At 43.8% G+C, this 24,676-nt stretch overlaps 2 protein-coding genes across 2 annotated transcripts in view; both read right to left on the bottom strand.

Annotated features, from left to right (window-relative positions):
• Positions 1 to 22,439, bottom strand: part of LOC103184918 (dyslexia-associated protein KIAA0319-like) — a 37,713-nt gene extending 15,274 nt beyond the window's left edge. The window contains exons 1-6 of the mRNA XM_007903175.2: positions 22,390 to 22,439; positions 12,324 to 12,422; positions 10,712 to 10,809; positions 10,191 to 10,278; positions 8,872 to 8,964; positions 8,270 to 8,402 (exon numbers count right to left, since the gene is read on the bottom strand). Coding sequence (XP_007901366.2) covers positions 8,270 to 8,402; positions 8,872 to 8,964; positions 10,191 to 10,278; positions 10,712 to 10,809; positions 12,324 to 12,422; positions 22,390 to 22,432 — 554 coding nt within the window. The 5' untranslated portion in view covers positions 22,433 to 22,439. The remainder of the gene's footprint in view (positions 1 to 8,269; positions 8,403 to 8,871; positions 8,965 to 10,190; positions 10,279 to 10,711; positions 10,810 to 12,323; positions 12,423 to 22,389) is intronic.
• A 28-nt stretch (positions 22,440 to 22,467) lies between these two features.
• On the bottom strand, positions 22,468 to 23,971 carry LOC103184925 (dyslexia-associated protein KIAA0319 homolog). Its single transcript, XM_007903184.1, has 3 exons — positions 23,300 to 23,971; positions 22,538 to 22,588; positions 22,468 to 22,485 (listed from the first exon to the last, which is right to left on the bottom strand). The coding sequence occupies exons 1-3, from the start codon at positions 23,969 to 23,971 to the stop codon at positions 22,468 to 22,470; spliced, it is 741 nt and encodes a 246-aa protein (XP_007901375.1).
• Positions 23,972 to 24,676: the final 705 nt, after the last annotated feature.

The raw sequence follows: 24,676 nt of genomic DNA, 5'->3' as shown, positions 1-24,676 counted from the left end.
TGCACTCAGCAATGTTCCACAAACAGCCATGAAATAAATGGTAAATGTTATTTGGGGGATCGCTGGTCAGGAAATTCCCTTTTCTTTTCAAATACTGTTATGGAATCTTTAGCATTCACCAAACAGGCAGATGGGACCTCAATTTAACAACTCAGCCTATGGATAATAATAATAATCCTTGCATTTGATATAGCGCTTTTCACGTCTTCTAGACGTCTCAAAGCGTTTCACAGAATATACTGTAAAGTGAATTGACTGTATATTTGTGGGCGAAACGCAGCAGCCAATTGCGCACAGCAGTGTCCCACAAACAATTGTGGATTGAAATGACCAATTTATTATTGTTTTGTTTTGGAGGGATTATTATTAGGCGTGTGGAGTAAGGAAACTTGCCCATGGTTTCACCCTACCTGGAATTGAACCCAGATGTCTTGCCTGCAAGGCGAGTGCTCTAACCACTGAGCTACAGGACTCCACAAATGGCACCTTTGACAATGCAGTTCACCCGCATCACTGCACTGGAGGGTCAACATAGATTATATGAGTTCCAAGACCCACTTGAACCATCTGACTCAGAGACGAGAGTGCTACCAACTAAGCAAGGCTGACACACAAACATTTACTCAATGATAACTGATTTCAAAGAATTACGAGCAACTTCTATGTTCATTTTTCTGATTATTTTATTTTTTAAACATTGGGGATACTTCATCCCAGGATGAAAATTCCACAATGTAATTCCAGTTACTGGAAGAACTCTGTATTCTTTTGTGATTTTAAGGAATTTCAGTAACAAATGCTGAAATTTAGACCCCATTGAATGCTTGTAGATCATGGGGTAAATGGTCTGAAGGACCAACTGAGGCTATCAAACAGAATTGAAGAAACATCAATAAAAAATACAAACATTCACTGCCCCGAGTGCTCCGTGATCCTGCCAATATAATTCTACGCGTCAGTTCAGCTTCATGCCATCAGCCCCAATAAACCCAGAACAATAATGTCAGATGCAAAAAGACATCAGGTCAAGAGAGCACATGTTCAGTGTTTATGAAGAGCAATGTCAGGATAGACACCAAGAAGCATTTCTTTGCAGATAGCAATTAATGACTCGAACAGGTTGTCAGAAATGACACTGATAACTGACATTGCAATGGGAAGATCATAATGATCTTTGCATTTGATATAGCACCTTATCATGTATCGAAACATTGAGAAGGTAGTGTGGATAATAATAATCCTTCAACTTGATACACCTATAATGTCAAAAACATCTCAAAGAACTTCACACAATTTCTATAAAATGTTGTGACTGTATTTGCAGACAAATGCAGCTGCACATTTTCACATAGCAATGGTCCACAACAAGCCATGAAATGAACGACCAATTTTATCTGAAGGATTGTTGTCCAAGATATTAGAAACTGCCTTCTATGTGAATAGTGCAATGTGATATTGAATAACCACCTGAACAGGCAGATGGATGAGACATCCATTTAATGTATCATCCAAAGGACAGAACCTCCAATAATGCAGTGGAGTATCTCACTGGACCATGAGCTCAAAATGCTGGTATGAGGCTGAACCCACAACCTTCTGACACAGAGGCAAGAGTGTTACCAATTGAACCATGCTGACACCTGGATCTTCTGTAAAGAAGATATTGCTTAGAATCTCTTTATTATTAGCTCCACCAAGCCAATTCCCTATTTATGTCATCAGCATTCCTTGTTCAGAGAAAAATATTTTGAAGGGATCTGCAGAAACTGGAAAAAGGATGTTAACACCCGGGAGGATACCTTGACACTAGATATTTTCCCAAGTATATAGAAAATGGGATTCATTCTCTAATTCATTCTCTCCGACCTACTATCCCCCCAGGTAGCTGCCCATGCCCTCCGTTCCTCTGGCTCCGGTCTGCTCCACATCCCCCGCCCTACCATCGGTGGCCGGGCTTTCAGCCTCTCAGCCCCCAGGCTCTGGAACTCCATTCCCCCAGTGCCTTCGCGTTGCCTCCTCCCTTTCCTCCTTCAAGGCCGGTCTCAAGACCTTTCTCTTCAACCGTGCCTTCAGCTCCCCTCTCGACTCTCTACCCCCTCCTCGCTCCCTCCCCTCCTCGCTCCCTCCCTTCCCTCCCCTCACCCTGACCATTTCCCCCCTGCTCGGGTCCCGACCCAACTTCCAGCGCCTTGGGATGTCCTCCCGATGTGAAGGGCGCTCTATAAATGCAATCTTGTTGTTGTTGTTGTAGGGTCATTGTGTTGAAGTGGATTGCACTTGTGGATTACAGTAGAACCTACTGTATTATTCACCCACTTCACACGAGATTGCACTTGAAGAATGTATCGTAGCTGTTACTTCATGCGTTCTAATTCTGTGCAAAGTGTGACACAGAATAGCAGTGAGTGTGAAATCATTCCAGAAAACTCGTAACACACAGAAGTGAAGCTTGAGTATTTTACACTCATCACATTCCTAAAGAACCCTCTTACATTTGTATTACCTATCCCCAGTGATTTGCGTGTTGCTTTTTCTACCTGCTATTACTGTGCCACAGCTGCTCAGACTGGTTAGATTTCTCAGTCAGAGTTTCTGTTCAGTAATGTAAGGCACACAAACTAAAAAGCAGGTAGTTAAAGAGTAAGGAGGGAGGTCATCCCAAATCTTTATACTCAAAGAGTGATAAAGTTACCAGGGAAGGACACTGAAATGGAGTGTATGAATTGAATCAAGAGGCAATGAGATAAGGATCTGGAGAGAGAAGGAAAATAGTGAGCAGTTGGTTGGGTTGTGGTGATGGTCTTGAGAATCAAAATATGGACATGTTAATGAAGTTATGGCCTTTTTCAGTTCCTAAATCCCAGGAGTCAGCCTGGCTCAGTTGGTAGCACTCCTGCTTCTGAGTCAGAAAGTTGCAGATTCAAGGCCTGTGTCCTGTCAGTACTTTGAGCTTGTGATATCACCTGCCACTGCATTCATCATTGCAATAATAGTAATAAAGACTCTGCTGTGCTATCCCTGGACACAAAGAAGGCTTTTGATCGCATGGAGTGGGATTGCCGGCTCACAGCCTTGAACAAAATGGCCTATTGCTAAGTGTCAGAGTGTTGTAATCCCAACCCTCAGTCACATTACACTCCAAAGTTATTCCTCTTCTGCCTATGCTCTTCATGGAGAGACACCATCCTCGATGCCCTCTATATATTCCTTTGGTAGTCCTTGCAACAGAACCTCTTGCAGTGACGAGACGGGAGTTCTGCCAAATCCGTAGTGTGTACACAGGTGGAGCTGAGCACGGAATCTTGCTTTATGTGGATGATGTGCTGGTGCACATATCTGACCCTGAAGAAACTGCTTCACCTGGTCTAGATGCTCCCTGTCTGAATGCACTCTTGGGAATTTGAGTATTTGAACATTCAAATCACAGGGTTTATCTGGGCGGCTAAGACATTCCAGATTTGATTGAGCCACCTCCAATTATTAAAAAGGGAAGGGTGGTTTTGTGCTCCCAAACTTCAAATACTACTGCCAAGGGCCCATCTGAGGGGCATTGTGGTGTGAAATAAGGCAGACTCTTCTGTAGTTTGCCAGTAAAGCCCTCTATCTCAGTACACTCCCTTTCACACCCTCAGAAACCACCCTAAAGCGATGTGAGCGCATCATATCATTGCCACAGGACAGCAGGTCTTGGAGAAGCCTGCTCCTCCCTCAATGTCCCAACAGTCTACAAGACTACACTAGCCATAAACCCGACATGCCCTTGGACTTGGCTAAAAGTGGTTTTCGTCACTGGAGAATGACATCTCCACATAACTTAGTCACGAACGCCTCAATCATCACCTTTAAATCTTTGAGGGCTGAATATGGAATTCCATGGCAGGATTTCCAAATCTGTCATTTTTTCCCCGAGGTCTCCTGATAGTTCAGCACTAGCTGCACACCGTCACTACTACACACAGGGAAATTTTAACATTGGTATTGCTGTTGGTGATGTAGCCCAAGTATACCATGGAGTCAATCAGAATAGCCTGGATGACCGACCTGAAGCATCTATTGCCAGACTCGCATTGGCTCAAACAGCTATTTGTTAATAGCCACTCGGATAAGTCAAATAGTTATTTGGGATTGAGTAACTTCTAGGCACCTTTTCTGGTTCTGTATTATCTTGCAGACGGGCTCACCTTTAATCACCGGCATTAATTACAGGTTCTCATCTCTAAAGGTCATCACCGTGTGGAACAATTCTCCACATCAAACAAAAATGATTATATTAATGACTGAATGTGACAGCAGAACTAAGACCACAGTCTAAATGTTTAATTGCCAATTAGCAATCATAACACTGGTTATCATGTGAAGCCAGAGGCAAAGTGAAAGAACTTCACTGAAGTCACAGTATAGTAGAGAGTCTGTGAATCGTCCCATTGTACACCTGAACAGTATATTGGATCATCACAAAAAATACAACGCTTAGTTTTATTAATAAAATCTTTTCTCAGTAGTTATATTGTCACTAAATACCACACTGTGCCAGTCGGCATTTTGCCCTCATCTCCCTACACAATCCCTTTCCCACCATAGAGTTTCTCTCCCTCTCTCTGTCTGCATCTGACTCGCTCTGCTCTGTCTGTCTCTTTCTCCGACTCGCTTTTAGTCTCTGTTCTCTCTCAGGCTATGTGTGTGTGTGTCTGCCTGTCTATAAACATGTACTAAACCTGTATCCGATTGCTGAATAAGCAAAGTCTACCATATGTCACAGGTTTTATCATTCTCACTGCTGACTACAACTTGTGTCATTTTTCTCCAATTTTACATCAGGGTTCTCAACCCCAATGTTGGTACAATATATATGGTACAGGAGCACGATTTCCTATCAGTAACAGGAATGAGCAAGAGGGGACACACTTCACTGACCTCCACGTGGCCAACCGATACTATACACAGAACTAATGTCATTCCTCTGTATGATAATCATACACAGTGGGGGCTGAAACAATAAATTTATTAGTTGCCATTCTGAGTCTCTGATAGGGAATGCAGTAAAACAGCAACATCTCTTGACTGACTCAAGGATATCTCTCTCTTTCTCTGAACAACAACAACAAGATTTCATCTATAGAGCGCCTTTCACGTCGGGAGGACGTCCCAAGGTGCTGGACAGTTGGGTCAGGACCCGAGCAGGGGGGAAATGGTCAGGGTGAGGGGAGGGAAGGGAGGGAGCAAGGAGGGGGTAAGGCGCAGGCACTGGGGGATGGAGTTCCAGAGCCTAGGGGCTGAGAGGCTGAAGGCCCGGTCACCGATGGTAGGGCGGTTGGGGCGGGGGATGTGGAGCAGACCGGAGCCAGAGGAACGGAGGGTACGGGCAGGTAGGTAGGGGGATAGTAGGTCGGAGAGGTAGGAGGGAGCGAGGCCGTGAATGGCCTTGTAGGTGAGGATGAGGATCTTGAATTCGATCCTCTGGGGGATGGGGAGCCAGTGGAGGCGAGCGAGGGTGGGAGTGATGTGGTCGCGAAGCCTGGTGCGGGACAGTACACGAGCTGCAGAGTTCTGAATGACCTGCAGCTTGTGGAGGGAGGTGGCGGGAAGGCCGGCGAGGAGAGAGTTCCCATAGTCCAGCCTTGAGGTGATAAAGGCGTGGACCAGAGTTTCAGCAGCGTGAGGGGTGAGGTAGTGCCGTAGTCTGGCGATGTTCCGGAGGTGATGGAAGGCGGTGCCAGTTGTGGCGCGGATATGAGGAAGAAAGGACAGCTCAGGGTCGAACAGAACGCCGAGGTTCCTGACTGGCTTTGAGAGGTGGAGAGTGCAGCCTTGGATGCTGATGCTGTCAGCGCCTGAGGTGCGGAGGCGCTGACGTGAGCCAATCAGGAGGGCCTCAGTTTTGCGCACGTTGAGCTGAAGAAAGTTGTCTCTCGTCCAGGACTCGATGTCGGACAGGCTGTCAGGACATCGGTGGTCGTGGAGTTGAGGGTAGAGGAGGAAAGGTAGAGTTGGGTGTCATCCGCATACATGTGGAAGTTAACCCCATGTCTGCGGATGATGTCACCAAGGGGGAGCATATAGAGGGTGAAGAGGAGGGGACCGAGGACAGAGCCCTGAGGGACACCACACGAGACAGTGCGGGTGCTGGAGGAAAAGCCGTTTGTGGAAAAGACGGTGGGAGAGGTACGACCTAAACCACTCAAGGACAGGGCCTTGAAGGTTGAGGTGGGAGGACAAGCGGTGGAGGAGGATAGCGTGGTCGACCGTATCGAATGCTGCCGATAGGTCGAGGAGGACGAGGAGGCAGAGGGAGCCCTGGTCGCAGATGGTCAGGATGTCATTGGTGACCTTGACCAGGGCAGTTTCTGTGCTATGGGCAGCACGGAAACCCGACTGAAGGGGTTCGAATAATGAATGGGTGGAGAGGAAAGAGCGCAGCTGGGAGGCGACAACTCTTTCAAGGACCTTGGACAGGAAGGGGAGGTTGGAGATGGGCCGGTAGCTTGATAGCTGCGACGCATCAAGGGAGGGTTTTTTCAAAGTGGGAGTGATGGTGGCAGTTTTTAGGGGAATGGGAACAGAGCCAGAGGAGAGGGACAGGTTGATGATGTCTGTGATATGTGGGGCAAGGAGGTGGAGCTGAGAGATAAGGAGTGGAGTGGGGATGGGGTCAAGGGAGCAGGTGGTGGGTTTCAGGGACAGGATGAGTTTGGTGACAGAGGGTGGGGAAACGGGTACGAAGGTGTGTAGGGGAGGATGGGTAGGAGTCGGAGTGTGGGAGGGAGGGGGTGGGGGGTGGGTGGATGTTGGAGGGGAAGTGACCGCGGAGCGGATTCCCTTGATTTTGGATTCAAGGAAATCCAGCATCTCCTCGCAGTGAAGGTTGGAGGAGATGACCTGCGCGGGGTGGCGGGGGGGATGGAGGAGTCGGGATGTGGTAGAGAACAGTAGCCTGGGGTTGTTCTTCGCCTCCAGGATTATCCTGGAGTAGAAGGACGACTTGGCCGAGGCTAGAGTGGAGCGGTAGATTTTGAGGAGGTCCAGCCAGATTTGTCGGTGGACCGTTAGGCCAGATTTGAGGCAGGTGCGTTCAGCGGCCCGCACCTGGCTCTTCAGTGAGCGGAGGTGGGTGGTGAACCAGGGGGAGGAGCGAGAGTAGGAGACAGTACGGGAGTTGATGGGGGCAAGAGTGTCGAGTGTGGAGGAGAGGGTGTTGTGGAGGAGGGTGAGAGCAGAAGAGGTGTCAGTGAGGGTTGAAGACCAGAGGGAGAGGAGTTCAGAGGACTCCAAGGCAGCGGTTAGGGATTGTAGGGGTAACTTCTTCCAGGGGCGGTAGAAGATGGTGGTGGGTCTGGTGGAGGTGGGGAGGGGTTGGAGGTGGTGAAGTGATGAAGTGGTGATCGGAGACGGCCTTGTCGGTAATGGTGACATCCGAGACACTGAGGCCCCGGGTGATCACCAAGTCGAGTGGGTGGCCGTGACTGTGAGTGGCGGAGTTGATATGGAGGGAGAGGTTGAGCGAGGAGAGCAGGGAGGAGAAGTCTGAGGAGATGGAGCAGGAGGGGTGAAGTGCAGGTTGAAGTCACCCAGGATGATGAGGCGATCAGAACAGAGGCAGAGAGATGTTAGTAGGGTAGAAATATCGGAGATGAAGGTGGGAGAGGTTTTAGAGGGCCGGTAGAGGAGGAGGATTTTGGGTGAGAGAAAGGAGGGGTGGGAGAGGGTGAGGTGCTCAAAAGAGGGGAAAGAGCCAGAGGAGTAGGGGGATAGGGCAAGTGGTGTCCTTGAGATAAGGACTACACCACCGCCACAGCAGTTGGGGCGAGGGATGTCGTGGGAGGTGTAGCCGGGTGGTGTGGCCTCCGTGAGGGGGAAGGTGTCGCCTGGGGTGAGCCAGGTTTCCGTTAAGGCCATGATGTCAATGCTCTCATCGAGGATAAGATCGTTGATGACCAGGGCCTTGTTACAGAGGGAGCGGACGTTTTGTAGTCCGATGTGGAAGGAGTGGTTGACAGAAGGGTGTGGGGTGTGTGAAGCCCTACAGTAGATGGGCTGTGCTGCTGATCACCAATGGGACTACTCTCTGATAGCTCTGAGGTGCGATCACTGAATCCCATTGTGAGGGAGCACAGCCACTTTACCAATTCCATTAATGGTCTGTACCAGGTACGTCTATTTAATCCCCTTGATATTGGCATGAAGGAAATATTTATAATGAGCAAAGAAAAGACAGAGAACAATGTCTGGATCATTCACACAAGCAAGTTACATCAAACAGTTGTGCCTTTACCTGAGTGTGTAGTTACCAAGGACTAGGTTAGAGATGTGCAGGATGGGGACATTCGCTGATGCCTTCTGGTCTCGCAGGGGACCCTTGATCTCCTCCCAGCGATAATCCACTATTCTGTCATCATCGGTGCTTTCTAAGGAAGAGGATATTGACAGCATCAAAACTTACCACCTGTAACAGCTGTAGAAGCAAAACAGAAAGCAATGTGAAGATATGAAGGTTTTTGTGTAAAGGTTTGTCAACTCTATTGAGGCTTCAGGAGTTCAGAGCAACCACACAAACCAAAGGTCTGGGTTTTGGAGATTAAAACCAATGTTGTCTTTCTGTCTACTTACAGAAATTAAAACACATTCTTAAAGGAACACGACCTCATGGTAAAGCAAGTTTCGGCAAACTTCTGTGTGTTTACTTCAGTCACAGCGTAGCCAGGTAAACGGCAATAAAACGGTTTATCACTTAGGTGTCGTCTGATAAGTCCCCTTCTCCAAACAAAACAAAAAAGGTTCCCAGACACTTTCGAGTTGGTGTCCCTTCGAGCTGCAGGCCGGTACATATTCTTCAGTTAGCTGCATATTATGCATTGGTTTGATAGCACTACATACCACTGCCATCGATAAAGATGGATGTTGTCGGCAGGAAAACGTCTTGTGCCTTGGGTGAGGCGATGGCCACGGGTGGCTGATTGACACGTGGAGCTACAGGGGAAAGGAATAGATCATGTCAGCATCAAATTATAATATTTATATTAATTGACAGTGCATCAATTTTACATCAATAATATCATTCACAAGGCACTATACTGTCCCACTACATATTGCTGCACAAACATTCTGCTTTACTAACTAAAGTGAACTAAAGTCCTTACAGTACCATTCACCTATGTAAAATGACTGCAATTAGATTTCTGTCAGACTTCTACATTGAATGTGGCATTACAAGGTGGTGTCAAGTCAAGTTGATTCAATTGGCAGGACTCTTGTTCTGGATCAGAGATTGTGGGTTCATGTCAACGAGTGCCACTGCAGTGCAGTTCTGAGGGAGCTCTGGGTTGTAAGAGGTGCGGTCCTTTAGATGAGTTGTTAAATTGAGATAAATTGTTAAATTGAGATGAGTTGTTAAATTGTCTGCCTGTTCAGGTGGATGGATGTTAAAGATCCCGTGACACTGATTGAAAGACAAGGGAGTTTCTCCTGGTGTCCTGGCCAATAAACCTCCAGATAAATTGGTCATTCACTTCATGGCTTATTTATAACAATAGCCTGTGGAGTATTTTGACATTATTGGTGCCATTACCAAATGCAAGGATTATTATTATATTAGAAGTATTTTCTCCTTGCTGTAACAGTGGCACTTTACATTTCTGAGCCATTTTCTGTTTTGGAAAAGGAGCCGTTTTTTGAACAAGGACTTTTTTNAAAAAAGTAGCAGAATGCAGCGACTTCACTTCAAAAGCAGCATTCACATTTACACTGTATGTAATCTTTACGAACAGATGTCATCCCCAAATATATAAAGGATTCAGAGCCTAAGGTATCAAAAGCCCCTCCAAAGCCACCGAAAAGATAAGTCGCAATGTGCATGTGGACTAAATTGTTAAACTCAGAATTTATTTGGCATGGTGCCAAATCAGATTAGCATTGTGACTAAAATTCTAATATATAATGCTTGCGACTAACCCAGGTTAGTACTTTGAAATGTCATTAAAATGTAAATGATTTGAGTGTTAGAAGCACACTGTAAATGATAGAGTGAGGAGCCTACATGTGCTTTCTCACAGTTCTGCAGTTCAGTCTGTCAGGCCAGAGAATGGATTCTGTCAGCTCCACTAAAATGCAGGCAGTCATCTCCCACTGTAAAGGAAGAGCCTGGCAGAATCATTTTCTCATCTGATGCTGAGTCAACAAAATGCTATCAGTCTTACCAGGCTCCACAGTCACATTCACAAAGCTCTCTCCATACGCATTGTCTCCAACCACAGCAACTCTGAAGACATACAGACCTTCAGACAACTGAAGATAAAAAACACCAGTCAGACTCATATTTTTGTCAGCTTATTCATTCTTCTTTTCAATTTATGGATTGGCAATTGATGTTTCCTTATTTGAGGATATTAAATGGTATCTTGCATGGATGTTATTTCAGCAGTAATTTCAAGAGAGTAACATTCTGTGCCTTATTAGCTATCTGCGTAATACAAATAGAATTAATTCAGAATGACAAACAGCAGTCTTCTATACATGGGAAAGTCTGCTTTTGCAGGAACTTGTGTGCAAGTTGGCTGCCATGTTTTCTTACAAATTGTGCAGTCATTACATTTTACATCCTGTAAAATATTTTAAGATGTCTCGACGACATGATAGGGTGCTATATCAAATGCAATATAATTATTTTGCAGTTCACACTTGTAATCCAGCTGGTAATAGATCAAAGTACATCACTTACCTGAGTGAGTTTGAGCGTTTCAGTGTATTTGCCTTCCATTACTCCCTTGTAGTCCTCAGGATGGCTTATCAAATCCCACTGATATTTGTAGGAGGATTCTGCAGAGTCAGTGATAGTGTTAAACACAAAGCCAAGGTATCTATTAATACATACTCCCACTGAGGCCCAAACAATGTACATGATCAACTTGTAAACACGAGGTGGAACAACTCTGTCACTGACCACAGTGACTACTTAGCAACTAAGGGACTGCTTGATATTGAACATGGTATGCATTTTTGAGCCCTTTGACAGTGTGTTTGTAATGGCAGGGAAAGCCTATAGAAAAGTGTACACCAATTGCCATTCTCTAGTGTTCCTATGGTTTTCTACTATGAAAACATTGTAAAATATTTTACATTTAAAATGTAAAGACATGGAGCTCTGTAGTGGCTCCACATCCATTTGGACCTTGGCAGCTCTGCAAGGAGACAGTTGGTACACCCTTCAGTTGGTGGTATATCCATCAGATATCTGATAGTCTGTCTGGGGCTGGACGTCTGTCTGACCTGGCAAAACCAAAATGTCCACCCCTACTGCTTCCAATGCTGCCATTTTTATTTTGAACTAACTATACAACATAGGTTTGGCATCAAAAATCACACTTTGTAGTGCAGTTGAGACAGCAACTATACAGGGCATGCATCAAAATGCACAAAATTGTCATTACTGCATAGAACAAAACATTGATATCTTTGTCAATTGTTCAATTTGTTGTGGGAGTTCCAGATGGCTTAGCAGTTTGGATTGCAAACTCTCGCTGTGATATTTATCTTGTCTTGAGGAAAGTGCAAAATGTGATCAATGGTTTTCATCAACAAAAACAGGAAGAGAAAATAACCTTGGGATATTTAAAGTGGTTGAGAGAATAAGGGATTCAGATTTCCAGGTAGAGAAAGCGCCACTGACATCACTTCTTGCACGCACTGCTAACATCACTCCCTGCGTCCTGCACGCAACACACAGGAAGTAACATCAGCCGTGACGTGACGACTGCAGCCATATCTTAACTTGCCCTGTTATAATATGGACTCTGAAATTATGGACCGTAACCACCGTGTTATAATGGAAGTCACCCCATATTCTTATTTCTGGTTATTTAAAGTAATCTAAATGCTGTAAAATTAACCATCCAGTCTTTGAACAATCTATGAAGTAAGAAAGTTAAAATACACACCGTGAAAAGCCCACATTTGCCTCAGATTGTTCATCCGTAAAGGAGGCGTATAAAATAATAATAATAATAAGTGTAGACTTTATATAAGGAATTCATGTGGGTGTTCGATGGTTGAGAAACCAAATGAAAAATCAATTGGTTTGTTTAAAAGGGAGATAGATAGTACGATGGGCTAAATACCAGCTTCTGTTTTCCATGTTCATGATGCTGGTTTGCTCTGTTATCAATAATCCGCCCTGCTCTTGTTCCTCTGTTGCAACAGCCATGTGATATTCATCATTTATGCTACTGTGTGACACTGAGACATGCACCAGCCATACAGCACTAGATGCCAGTGAACTGTCAGACACCAGTAGTAAGTAAATTGCTCAACCCACTCTTCAGTGCAAATCTCACCTGCAGATGGTGCTGGGACCACGAAAATATTCAGTTCCATCTCATCTTTGGGCAAAGTGACCACAATATTGTTTCCGGCTGACACAACCAGCTCCTTCACTGTGAATGAGCAGAGACATTGTAACTCTTAACTCAAGACAACAACAACAACAAAATTACCTTTGTATAGCGCCTTTCATGTCAGGGGGATGTCTTAAGGTGCTGGACAGTCAGATTTCGGATCCGAGCTGGGGGTTGGGGAGGGTGGAGGGTAGGGGAGGAAGGAGGGTAATTGAAAGCACGTTCAAAGAGGAGCGTCTTGAGATGGGTCTTGAAGGAGCCAAGGAAGGGACGAGGCAGAGGGACTGCTGGATGGAGTTCCAGAGGGTGGGGGCACAATAGCTGAAGGCCCACCCGCTAATGGTGGGGCAGGTGAGGCGGGGACATGAAGCAGGCCAGAGACCACTGAGTGGAGGGACCGGGAAAGTTGACAGAGGGTTAGGAGGTCGCAGAGGTAGGAGGGAGCAAGGCCATGGAGGGCTTTGAAGGTGAGGACCAGAATCTTGAACTGTATCCTCTGTGTGATGGCAAGCCAGTGGAGTCGAGTGAGGATGGGGGTAATAGGGTCATGGAGCCTGGTGCGGGAGAGGACATGGACTGTGAGTTCTGGATGATCTTCTAGGCCTTAAATTATCGAAAGAGCAGGTCATGGCATGGATGTGGGGTATAAAGGATAGCTGAGGGTCAAGGAAGATGACAATGTTCCGGACTGGCTTAGCAAGGTGGAATGTGTATCCATGGATGGCGATGCTGTGAGCGCTTGAGGTGAGGAGGCGCTGATGGGAGCCAATCAGGAGGGCCTCGGTCTTGTTGACATTCAACTGAAGAAAGTTAGCTCTCATCCAGGACTTGATCTCTGACAGACATTGGTGGTGATGAAGAAAACAAGCCTGGGATTGTCCTTGGCCTCCAAGATTGTCCTGGAGTAGAACGATGATTTAGCAGAGTGGTAGGACTTAATCAGGTCCAGCCAGATCTACCGATGGACCATTAAGTTTGATTTAAGCCAGGTGCGTACAGCAGCACGCACCTGTGCTTTAAGGGAGCGGAGGTGGCTGGTACCAGGATGACAAACACATCCCCTCCACACACCAATCAAGTCTTTCAGGACAACTAACCTGTCCTCATCTGACATCAATCCCCCGAACTCTTCGAGGCCTTAAATTATCGAAGGACAATGAGGACCTGAAAGCTGTCTTCATGACCAGCTGAGCAAGTCAGGAGCCTGGCCTAAGTCTAGTAATCAAATGCTCGAGTGAGCTCTGCATTCCAATATCTCTGCTTCCTCTTTGTGAAAAGTTTGGTCACTCAATCCATGACTGTTTGTGGAATATTGCTGTGTGAAAATTGCTGCCGCGTTTCACCCACAAAATATATAGTCAATTCACTTTACAGTATATTTTGTGAAGTGCTTTGAGACGTCTCAACGAAGTGATAAGGCGCTATGTCAAATGCAAGCATTATTATTATTACATTGATGGCCGAGATTGCACCTGTCCTCAGGACACCCTTCCAAAACCATTTTGCTTTGTTACTTCACTCTTGCCTTCAAAAACTTCCTTCAGACATGCCAACATCTGTGAATTTCTTACTTCACTATATATCAATTTGCAGCGACTGTGCAGCATGGAAACAGGTCATTTGGCCCAACTACTTGATCTGTCAAGTGGCTTTGAGATGTATTTTTAGGGAACGCAAGTACAGTAGTTCATGTCTGCAAACATCTCTGCTCTCCATGGCCAGCTGTACAGTTGGGAACAAGCCAGTGTGAGCCAGGGACACCTGACCAACAATATAGCTTTTTCATCGTGTCCACCAGGATGGACGAGCCACCTGCAATTACTTCTAATAACCTAACTCCCGACCTGAAAGGCGCTCAATAAATGGAATCTTGTTGTTGTTGTAATAAAGGCACTGACACCAGACTGACATGTTCTGCAATAAGACAGCGCATTCTAAATGAGCGATCACTGTTCACTCCATTACAAAGCAATTAATGTGACATTTTGCTCCAAAATAACCTGTGCTGTAGAACATCTGATTCAGGAATTTGAGAAAAGGATTTTGGAACATATTTGATTTGTGTAATGCGCACCACTATTAGATGAACTAATATTCCATCAGTCTTGCACACTAACTATCTGAGGCTGTGCATGACATTCAAAAGCATTTTATAGCCCTTTCAGCAGAAATTTATACACTAATTCTGGCTGTCACACAAGCGGTGAAATAAGAGATTTAAAGGGGTTGACCAAAGGCAAGGTCAAGAGGTGTCTCAGATATTGGATGGAGCTATAGATTTCCAAGCTCTAAATGATGCAATGATTTATTGCTCAGTTTTGTGAAGATAATTGCAGCTGTCTATTAACTGGTGCCAACTGTTCCCACCAGACTAATTGCATTGTATTCCTCCATATTTGAAAAAAGAAAGAAGTTTCTCTCTGTGTCCTAGAAACTCCCTTCTCTTTCCAAATAATGCCACGTGATTTTTAATGTCTACCCAAACAGACAGAGCTTCGGTTTAATGTCCCATCTGAACGACGACAACTATCCAACAATGCACCAAAGCAGCACATCCTCAGTACTGCATTGGAGCGTCAGCCTAGATTATATGAATTCTGGAGGATATAAGTAAGTAACCAATGATTGGGATTGGGATGGGGCGGTGGGGTGATGATATCTGTTGAGATTTGAGATTGTGGCTCATGTGGTCCTCGACCCAGAATATTACAGAAACGAGTCATTCAGAACTCCATATCTATGCCACTGTGTGAATGTGTGTGTGTGTACTTTGTGTGTGTGTGCATGTGGTGTATGTGTGTGAGGTGTGTATATGTGTGGGGGTGTGTGGAGTGTGCGTGCGCGGGGCGTATATTTGTGCAGTGTGTGTGTGCGCATGTGCGGTTTGTGAGTGTGCAGAGTGAGTTTGTGGTGTGTGTGTGTGTGTGTGCTGGGTCTATGTTTGTGTATGTGTAACGGGTGGCATGTGGCCTGTGCTCGTACAGCGAATGTTTTTTTTAAAAAAAGTCCGTTAACCACTCCTGTGTTTTTGTAATGACTCTCAATGTCCTTCCAATGTGAAAGGCACTATACAAATGTTATTTGTTATTGTGCCTCCCCCATACAGATACCCACCTACCCATCCATTCACAAGATTATTCAAAATAATGAAACGGACTAGACTGTTGCTTTTGGCAGAGGGTTCCAAAACCAGGCAGAAATAGTCTGAAAGTCAGAGTCAGAAGTGAGATCAGGAACATTTCTTCACACAGGGGATTGCCCAGAAATCAGATTGGCCCCCAAGAAGGGGAAAGAAGAACTTGGGCAGCTTTTTTTACCCGGAGAGTAGTTGGGATGTAGACCACCCTGTCCAGTAAGGGTGATGGAAGCAAAGTGCATTGCTGCTTTCAAGAGAGAAGTAAAAAGGCATATGAATGAGACGGGTTTGAAGGCTATGGGGATAATGTGGAGCAGTGGGATTGAAATAATCTTGCTCTGTGGGACATTGCAGACTCTTTGGGTCCACTATGTTTCTAGTCAAGTCATCAAGTAAAAGTATTATACATCCTGGTTGGTGCAGGTCAAAGGCTTCCAGATTCACTTACTTTTTTTGGTCAGCCGGGTGTCTGATACATATGGAAACCCATCACCATGCTTAAGAGCATCCAAACCAAACACACTGTTCCATGCATCCCACCTTATATGTGGTAGTTCCTGAGATTTTCACTTACAAAATAGAGTCACTACACTCAACTATAAATTTACGAAGCGGTTTGCAATGTTTCAAAAACGTGCTAAGATGCCATATCAATTGCACAGATTATTATTCATTACACGGTTTTTTCTGTGTTTTGATCAGCTGGGAGATGAAATAAATGGAATCAAATGTCATGCATAATTGTATACTTACAATGAACAAGATGAGGATCAGACAACTTGCATCAGTAATGGAAAAGCGTCTGACACTAAACATGACAGGGAGTCATTACCTGTGAAGCACTTTTAAGACTTTTTGGCATTATAGACACTATATCAAATACAAGGATTAGTATTATTATTAATTTGAGCCCACAGTCTAGACGGGCAGATCAGTGCAGAGCTGGAGAAGGACAGACAAGGCAATCTGGCAACGACCTTTCTTTAAAATGAGCAGATGTGACATGACAGGTTTATAACTTACTTGCTGCAACTCTCCTGCTCACAGATACAATTGTGCAGCATTCTAAAAAATACTGCAGTCCAGTTTCAATGTGCACTACCAACAGATAAAATCAAATCGGAGATATAAAACCTGCTTATGGAGGTGGAAATTACATTTCCTAACACGTTGAATCTGTAAATCCCTCTATAGCCCACCCCACCCTATCTCTGTGACCTCCTGTACCTTTTGCTCAGCAAACACAGGGCTCCAGCTGTATCAAGCTCTGTGAGACGTCCTTCTGTTGTAAAAGGCGCTATATATATGTTAACTGTTATTCAGAAAATCATCAATTTCCAATACATAGTCTGATGGTTTGAAACAACAAATGCTAATTCATGTTTAAAATGAAAGTCACTAAATTGGGACGAAGGAGGGAAGACAGGGGAGAAAAGGAAAACCATGTTCAGCTGGTATTGTTCTGTAATAATAATATTCCTTGCATTTGGTAGAGCACCTTATCACGTCGTTGAGACATCTCAAAGTGCTTCACAGAACATATTGTAAATTGGATTTATTGTGTATCTTGTGGGTGGAACAATTGTGCACAAGGGATTGTGCGGTGTGTGTATGTGGGGAGCTATGAGAATGATAGCTCGAACCAGGAGAGGGAGAAAAAGTGCTGCATTTGCAACATGGACTCTAATCAGGAGCGAGACAGATCAGTCCAATTATTTCCCGTTGTTACGGCAACAATCAGCTACTGTCACACCAGGTTGCAGCTACAAAGTTATATTTATTAATGGTGAAAAGATATGAAGGAAAAAAAATCTGTGGTTGATATTCTATGAATTGAAGTGACACCAACAACCTTGTGGTAGCCGGGATCAAGCGCTCTGGGACGCTATCCTCCGTGAAGGGTGCTATATAAATGCAAGTTGTTATTGTTTGTTGTTGTTGTTAATCTGTGAGGTGTTTCACCTCCACGCAACAATCCAGTCAAATGACCGACTTGTTTCCATAATACATGGATCCAACTAGGTCAGATCATTTGTACATTTCGCCAAAAAATCATAAGAATGTAAAAGTTGCAACTTTTATTTTAAATTAAAAATGCAGCAGAACATCTGGCTACAATCCCTGGCTAGAACTTTATGTACATAATAATAATAATAATTACCCTTGCATTTTATACAGCACCTTATCGTGTTGTCGAGACATCTCAAGGTGCTTCACAGTATATTTTGTGGGCGAAACGCGGCAGCCAATTGCGCGCAGCAGTGTCCCACAAACAGTCGTGGATTGAATGATCAAAATATTATAATTTTTTTTGAAGGAATTATTGAACTGGAAAAATGATCAGCCAAATACATGAACGGAACACAAGAGTGAACCCCGAGTGATTGTATATCACAGTCAGTGGTCAACAATCACAGTACATGACTTACAGCATTTTCCTTTGATAAGAACATAAGAACATAAGAATTAGGAGCAGGAGTTGGCCATTCGGCCCCTCGAGCCCCCCCCACCATTCGATAGATCATGGCTGATCTTCAGACCTAACTCTAATTACCTGCCCTATCCCCATATACCCTAATCCCTCTCTTTTTTAAAAATTTATTTTTTAAAAATCAGTCTCAGCCTTGAAGATGTTCAAGGACTGAGCATCTACAGCCTTCTGGGGTAGTGAATTCCATAAATTCACTACTCTCTGAGTGAAGAAATGTTTCCTCAACTCTGTTCTAAAAGGCTGACCCTTAATTTTAAGACTGTGACCCCTGGTTATAGATTCTCCTACCAGGGGAAACAGACCCTCAGTGGCTACTTTATTCAGCCCTTTAAGAATCTTTATATGTTTCAATAAGATCTCCCCTAATTCTTCTAGAGAATATAGCCCTAGTTTATTCAGCCTATCCTCATAGGTCAGTCCCTCATCCCAGGAACTAACCGAGTGAATCTACGCTGCACCCCCTCTAGGGCAAGTATGTCCTTTTTTAAATAAGGAGACCAAAACTGCACACAATACTCCAGGTGCGGTCTCACCAAGGCCCTATACAGTTGCAGCAACACTTCCCTACTCTTGTACTCTAAACCTTTTGCAATGAACGCTAACATGCCGTTCGCCTTCTTAGTTGCTTACTGCACCTGCAAACTAACTTTTTGAGACTGGTGTACAAGGACACCCAAATCCCTCTGAACACTAACACTATCTAATCTCTCCCCCTCTAGAAAATAATCTGTTTTTCTATTTTTTCTACCTAGGTGAAAAACTTCACACTTCCCTACATTAAATTCCATCTGCCACCTACTCGCACACTCCCCCAGCCTATCTATATCCCGTTGCAATCTTTTTGCATCATCCTCAGAGCTTACTCTCCCACCTAGTTTAGTGTCATTCGCAAATTTAGATACGTTACATTCAATGTCCTCGTCTAGATCATTGATGTAAACTGTAAATAGCTGAGGCCCAAGCACTGATCCTTGTGGCACTCCACTAGTCACATCCTGCCAATTTGAGAATGACCCGTTTATCCCTACTCTCTGTTTTCTACCCATTAGCCACTCTTCAATCCATGCTAATATGTTCCCATTAATCCCGTGGGCCTTAACCTTGTGCAATAGCCTTTTGTGTAGCACTTTGTCAAATTGATGTCTTTTTTTTTAAATCCTTACATTTGTTATAGCTCTTTATCACGTTGTCTGAATATCTCAATGTGCTATTTAATCTAAATATCCCAATGTCCAATTGTAATCTAAATATCCCAATGTCCAATTGTAATCTAAATATCTCAATGTGCTAATATAATCTTGACAATTTCTTGTTCAAGTTACTTTTTAATGTTATTCTCGTGGGGGATGAATTTAGCTAAAATTAATAAACACTACAAGACCACTTGATCCTATACCTATATACTGTAGTAAAATTATCTGGCCATCAGTTTATCCTGGAAGTTCTGACAAATGGGTTGATTTATGCTCCTACTTCTACAGTCTTGCCAGTCAAAATACCGATCGAAAATGTATTAAACCCACGTGAAATTGTTCCCTTGATCACCAAACCAGACTACTAACTCCTGACTCAAATGTATTTGATTTCTGTTCCAGTAAAAAAACACGTATTGAAAATTAATGTTCAGTGGAAATCAACAACAAATCAATCAGAAATCTATGCTGTGACTGAAGATCAGAAAACAGTTTTGACACAGACTAATTGGCTGGTGCTTGAATGCCATCAATTAGAAACAAAGAATTATTGGGGAGAAATGCCACCAGGTTAAGTTCTTTTACGAACTATAGAAAAAACTGTTTAGGTATAGGTGTTTGCTATATATATTATCTATATGTGTGTACATATATGTGCGTATATGCTGTGTGCTTATATGTATATAGATATCTCAATGACGTGATAAGGCACTACATAATATGCAAGGATTATTATTATATATATGTGTGTGTGCATGTGTGTATGTATGTGTACATCACCTACAAAATACACAATCAATCCACTTTACACTATATTTTGTGAAGCACTTTGAGATGTCTCAGCGATGCGAATAAGGAGCTATGTCAAATGCAAGGATTATTATTATATATGTACGTTTGTGTTCATGTGGGTGTTCGTGTTTCAATCTCACTCCAGTTATCCTTTTCCTGTCCAATCTTCACACCTTTCAGATACACAAGATGGAAAACCTACTTTTCCTCTGAAACCCAAGTTATTAAATCTACACTCTGTCATTGGACAATTACAGAGGAAACAGTTTATAAAGTAAAACCATTCACTATGATCCCAAAAATTCCTGAGACCTCTGCACAAGAGAACGGTCACATCTGTTGTTTTGTATCTTTAAGTTTAATGATTGTCACAATATTCACATGGGACCATTGTAGCTAAGAGAACGAGGGGTAAATAGTTTGGGATGACCTTGAATCAGAATCCCAGAGGTGAAAGATTAGTGCGTCAATTTTCTCTTTTTTTAAACTGAAGAAATGAAATGTTAAAATATATAAATGTTTTATTATCATTTTGAAAAAAGGCCTTTAAAAACATTGCTCGGATATTTTTTGCAATTCAGGTAGCAAGATTTTTTTTCAATTCGGATAGCAGATTCAAACCAAGATGGCATCAGGCACCTCACCTTCAAATTACATTGTGTCTGTGATTGCCAGAAGAGATAAGTGTAGAACACGAAGATCAGAGAATTGCCTTGGGAATAATAGGATAGAACCGGCAAGGAAACAGAAAAGATAAGGCAGGAGATAGGTATCTGAACTGCTGAGGGGGTCAGATAACCCATTTATTTCAATGAAAACATTGGCCAAGTACTTCTAACTTGTTGATATATTCGGTGTTGGGGCCTTCGTTTCCATTAAAGTCTGATAGGTCTGTGCCTAAGACTGTCAGCACCATGGCCTGACAAGCAATTACAAAGGATTTCAATGAAGGAAATTGTCTGCCAAGTAAAAGCATTCAGGGTTCTTTAATTTAGACACAGTTAATCCAAAGAATCTAGTGGGAAACCGAATGGGTAGGTTAGATAAGCTACTCCTGCAATGGAGTGTTTCTCTGCAATTCATTCTTAATTTCCCGAGCAAAAAAAATGGGCATTTACTTCATGACTGTTTGTGTGCAAATTGGCTACTAGTTTCACCTACAGATGCATAGCGACTGTGTATTGATAGCAATTTCCTGTGAAGCACCTTGTGCTGTTTCGATGTGATAAGGCGCTATATCAAATGCAACAGCAGAGATAGTGGTGACAAGAACTGCTCATTAAACTGATACATAACTGGACACGCTGGCCATCCACAGCAGCTCAATCTACATCTGAATGAGGAAGATAGGCTGATGTTTTTGGCATAGCAATTCCTGGGACTATAACGTGGGCTGTACAGAGCACACTAACTGCAGCCCCTGGTTCAGTGCTGGATTGGAAGGTAACTTATCTCTACCAAAATCCCCCGCAGCTCAAAGCAACAACCCGGGCTTTTATTTTCAATATGTCTGACTTACACAAGAAGAAACAACCAAAGCAGATGCTTTACTTAACTGGTCCATTGGGATAAATTCATATTGACGCCAGTAAAACAACCAGTTATAACAGACAGTGTTTTGCAGCTCGTACTGATGAAGTGCTGCAGAGAGAAACCTTGTAAAATGGCTGAGACTCAGTGTAATTTGAGGTTCTAAGTCATACAGTCGGACTCTGACCTGGTATAGCTTAATAAGCATTTTTTTCAGATGTGCAAAGATTATTATTATTAAGCAAAGCCTGGTATAGCTTGGGTCTGTTTACAGTGTAAGTGTACGCAGACCAGAAGCATGGCACACCTTTAGTTGTCAGCTCTGACTGGGTGGCTTCCAACACATTGTGGAGGATACAGAAATGAGGTTAGCGACACTTCCTGCACATAGTGTATAGTACACATACACAGCATGCAGGAAGTGATGTCAGCAGCAGTTGCGTTCTGGTATAATGTGGGGTGTCTGATTTTATGGATTAAAATGACTACATTAATAACAGAGTCTTGCACTCATGAGTAATATCCTGCAAGATGTGTTTTACCTCATTAACCCCACAGCTCAAATCAGCTCAGCACAGTGTGCAGCACACAAGGCATCCGGGCTACTCTTTAATAAAATAAATTATGCAAAAAAAAATCTATTTCACAAATATCACTGTGGGCTCACATCCATATGAGGAGAATAATCTGATCTAGAGCAAAAGGCAACTCAAATTCTCTATAAAAAAAACTTTTGGAGTCTACTAATCTTTTCATCTCGATCCCATGACAAGATTTCCCCCACTATAAAACATGGCAAAGGGGCATTATTTTGGCAACGGTTGTATAATGAGCCTAAGGTTGAATTTGGTTGGGAGCACATACCTTGTTGTTGCCTGTTGATGGTGGGGATCACACTGGTTTCCATGGCCTGTGAAGCCAGTGGGCTCCTGCTGGTGGGAGTCACAGTATAGAGGCTGCCTCTCAAACTCTCCTGCTGTGTAGGGGTAGAGTTGTCCCTCGCTGGAAGGGCCAGTGTAACCACTGAGGCAACGAGCGATGAATTCAAAGGAGAGACAGAGTCCTGTAAAAATACAAACTACTCAGAAATGCATTGTAAACGGATCAGCCACTCTACCCCAAAACTATGAAGTTCTCTCCCTCAATCCCTCTGCCTTGCCCCCTCCGTCCCCACCTTCAAACCCCACCTAAAAACCTTCCTTTTTGATCGCGCTTATGGTCACCTCCCCACTGCCTCTCCCCTTGGCTCGTTGTCCAACACCACCACTGTGAAGTGCTTCGGGACCCTGCCTCATGTGAAGGGCACTACCTAAATGCAAGTTGTTATAGATCAAAGTGCTTCATAGAGACAGAATGGCACCCTGAGCAGGGTGAGAGATGGGGTGGGGCTTGGGGGGTGGCTAGGTCGGTAGTGATCGAAGGAGCAGGCAAAGAGGTAGGTTTATAGACAGTGTTGAAACCTTAGTGGGAGGCAGTGGGATTTATGGAGAGTGCTACAGTGCAGAAGCAAAATGATTTGAAAACCTACCCACTGAAGTGACAGGTCAGAAACATTTACAAGAGCAAACAGAACCAAGAACAGGGAAAAAAGAGAGGAAGTACTGAGTGTTGTACCCAATAGTTATTGTCATTATCTTTCACAAGTGAAAACGTTTCTCTTTGTGAGTTTGTTCATCCAAATGAATTGTAAATTAAAGCAAATCATTTACACAAAAAGTCAATTTAAAAACTATGTGATCAGATTTAGTGGACTTCAGTATTACAGTGACTGTACCTCATTAACAATGGTGCTGGTTACATTGTGCTCTAGATTTTCTTCCCCGGGTTTCTCTACAGGGAGCAGTTTAGGAAAACCAGTTGCCTGTTGTTTTGTTTCATCACTGCTCCAATCTTCATGCTGGGACCCATTGACTGGAAGGCTGCTTTCTGAAAGGGCTCCAGTTTGTATCTCAGCAGAATAAAGGTCCTCATTTTCGCCAGCCTTCACTGAGGACGGATTGAGGTTATATGTAGTGTCCCATCCCTGCCAGTCTTGTGGGCCATGTATGTTCTTCTGATTATTGCCAGGGCCGGCTGAATCTCCATCAGCAGACGAGCCTTTGTAATCCCCCAGATAGTCGCCCTCTGTAATTCTGTCACCAAAGTTGCGATCTTCATACAGTGCCAGGTCTGCTAGGCTACTCTCGTCCTCAGGGGACAGCCCCAGGGAGTGCCCTCTTTCTTTGTAATGGGCTGCCTGCGAGCCCAATCTCTGAGAGAGTGACTTCTGCACAAAGGTCAAATAGGACTCCACGGTGCTGGTCTTCATTGGCTTGCACTCATCCTTGCGTTGGCAGTTTACAATGTAACAGCGGCCCTCAAACACCCAGGCCAAGTCACAGCCAGGCAATTTGCAGCAGGCTGTTATGCATTCCGACATTGAAACTGCCTGGGGCACATGTAGCATTCTGGTAGTCTTCAAGTTGGGAGAAATTATAGCATCCGAATACTGGGCCATTTCAGTGCAGTGCTCTGATAGAGAACCTGGCAAAAGAGCATTATAAAGCGGTTAAGACTGCAAGTGGGTGAGCCTAACAAAATAAGAGATATGAGCTTTCCCCAGAATTCTAGGCTTCCTCTTGCTGAGGTTCCCATAAGGAATTAGTCATAAATATTATTGACTATTCTCTTCTCCCTAATGGAGAAGATCTCCTGCAAGATCTCATTCGGCCGATCATGTCTGTGGAAACTATCCATTTAGTGTCACTTACCTGCCTTTTCCCCAAAGTGGGCTTTTCAATTTTGCAGGAACAGTTCTGTATGAATGCTACTTTACCTTCCTTCGCGCTCCCTCACTTTCTACTTCATGAAACATACCAATCACACCCTGCTATTGCACACAATTAAATTCTCCCGTCTAGTACTGCACCCACAGGGACTTTGAATACTCCCTCAAGCACCTTGATAACCATTTGGAATTGGAAAGATTGGAAGCAATCAAAAGTAATTGGAAAGATTAACTGCTCTGGTTTCAAGAGATTAAACGTCTGCCATGATTATACATGTCACCTAAGATATAACGGTTTACTTTATACAACAATAATATTGTAGAAATGCAATCATATTTTCTTTACAAAACGTCCTAGATTTGGGGAAAACTGAATAAGCACAA

The sequence above is a fragment of the Callorhinchus milii genome, unplaced genomic scaffold (assembly GCF_018977255.1).
Source record: "Callorhinchus milii isolate IMCB2004 unplaced genomic scaffold, IMCB_Cmil_1.0 Scaffold2, whole genome shotgun sequence".
NCBI lineage: Eukaryota > Metazoa > Chordata > Chondrichthyes > Chimaeriformes > Callorhinchidae > Callorhinchus > Callorhinchus milii.
Note: the sequence above shows the minus strand (reverse complement) of the source record. Positions and strands in the feature narration are given on the sequence as shown.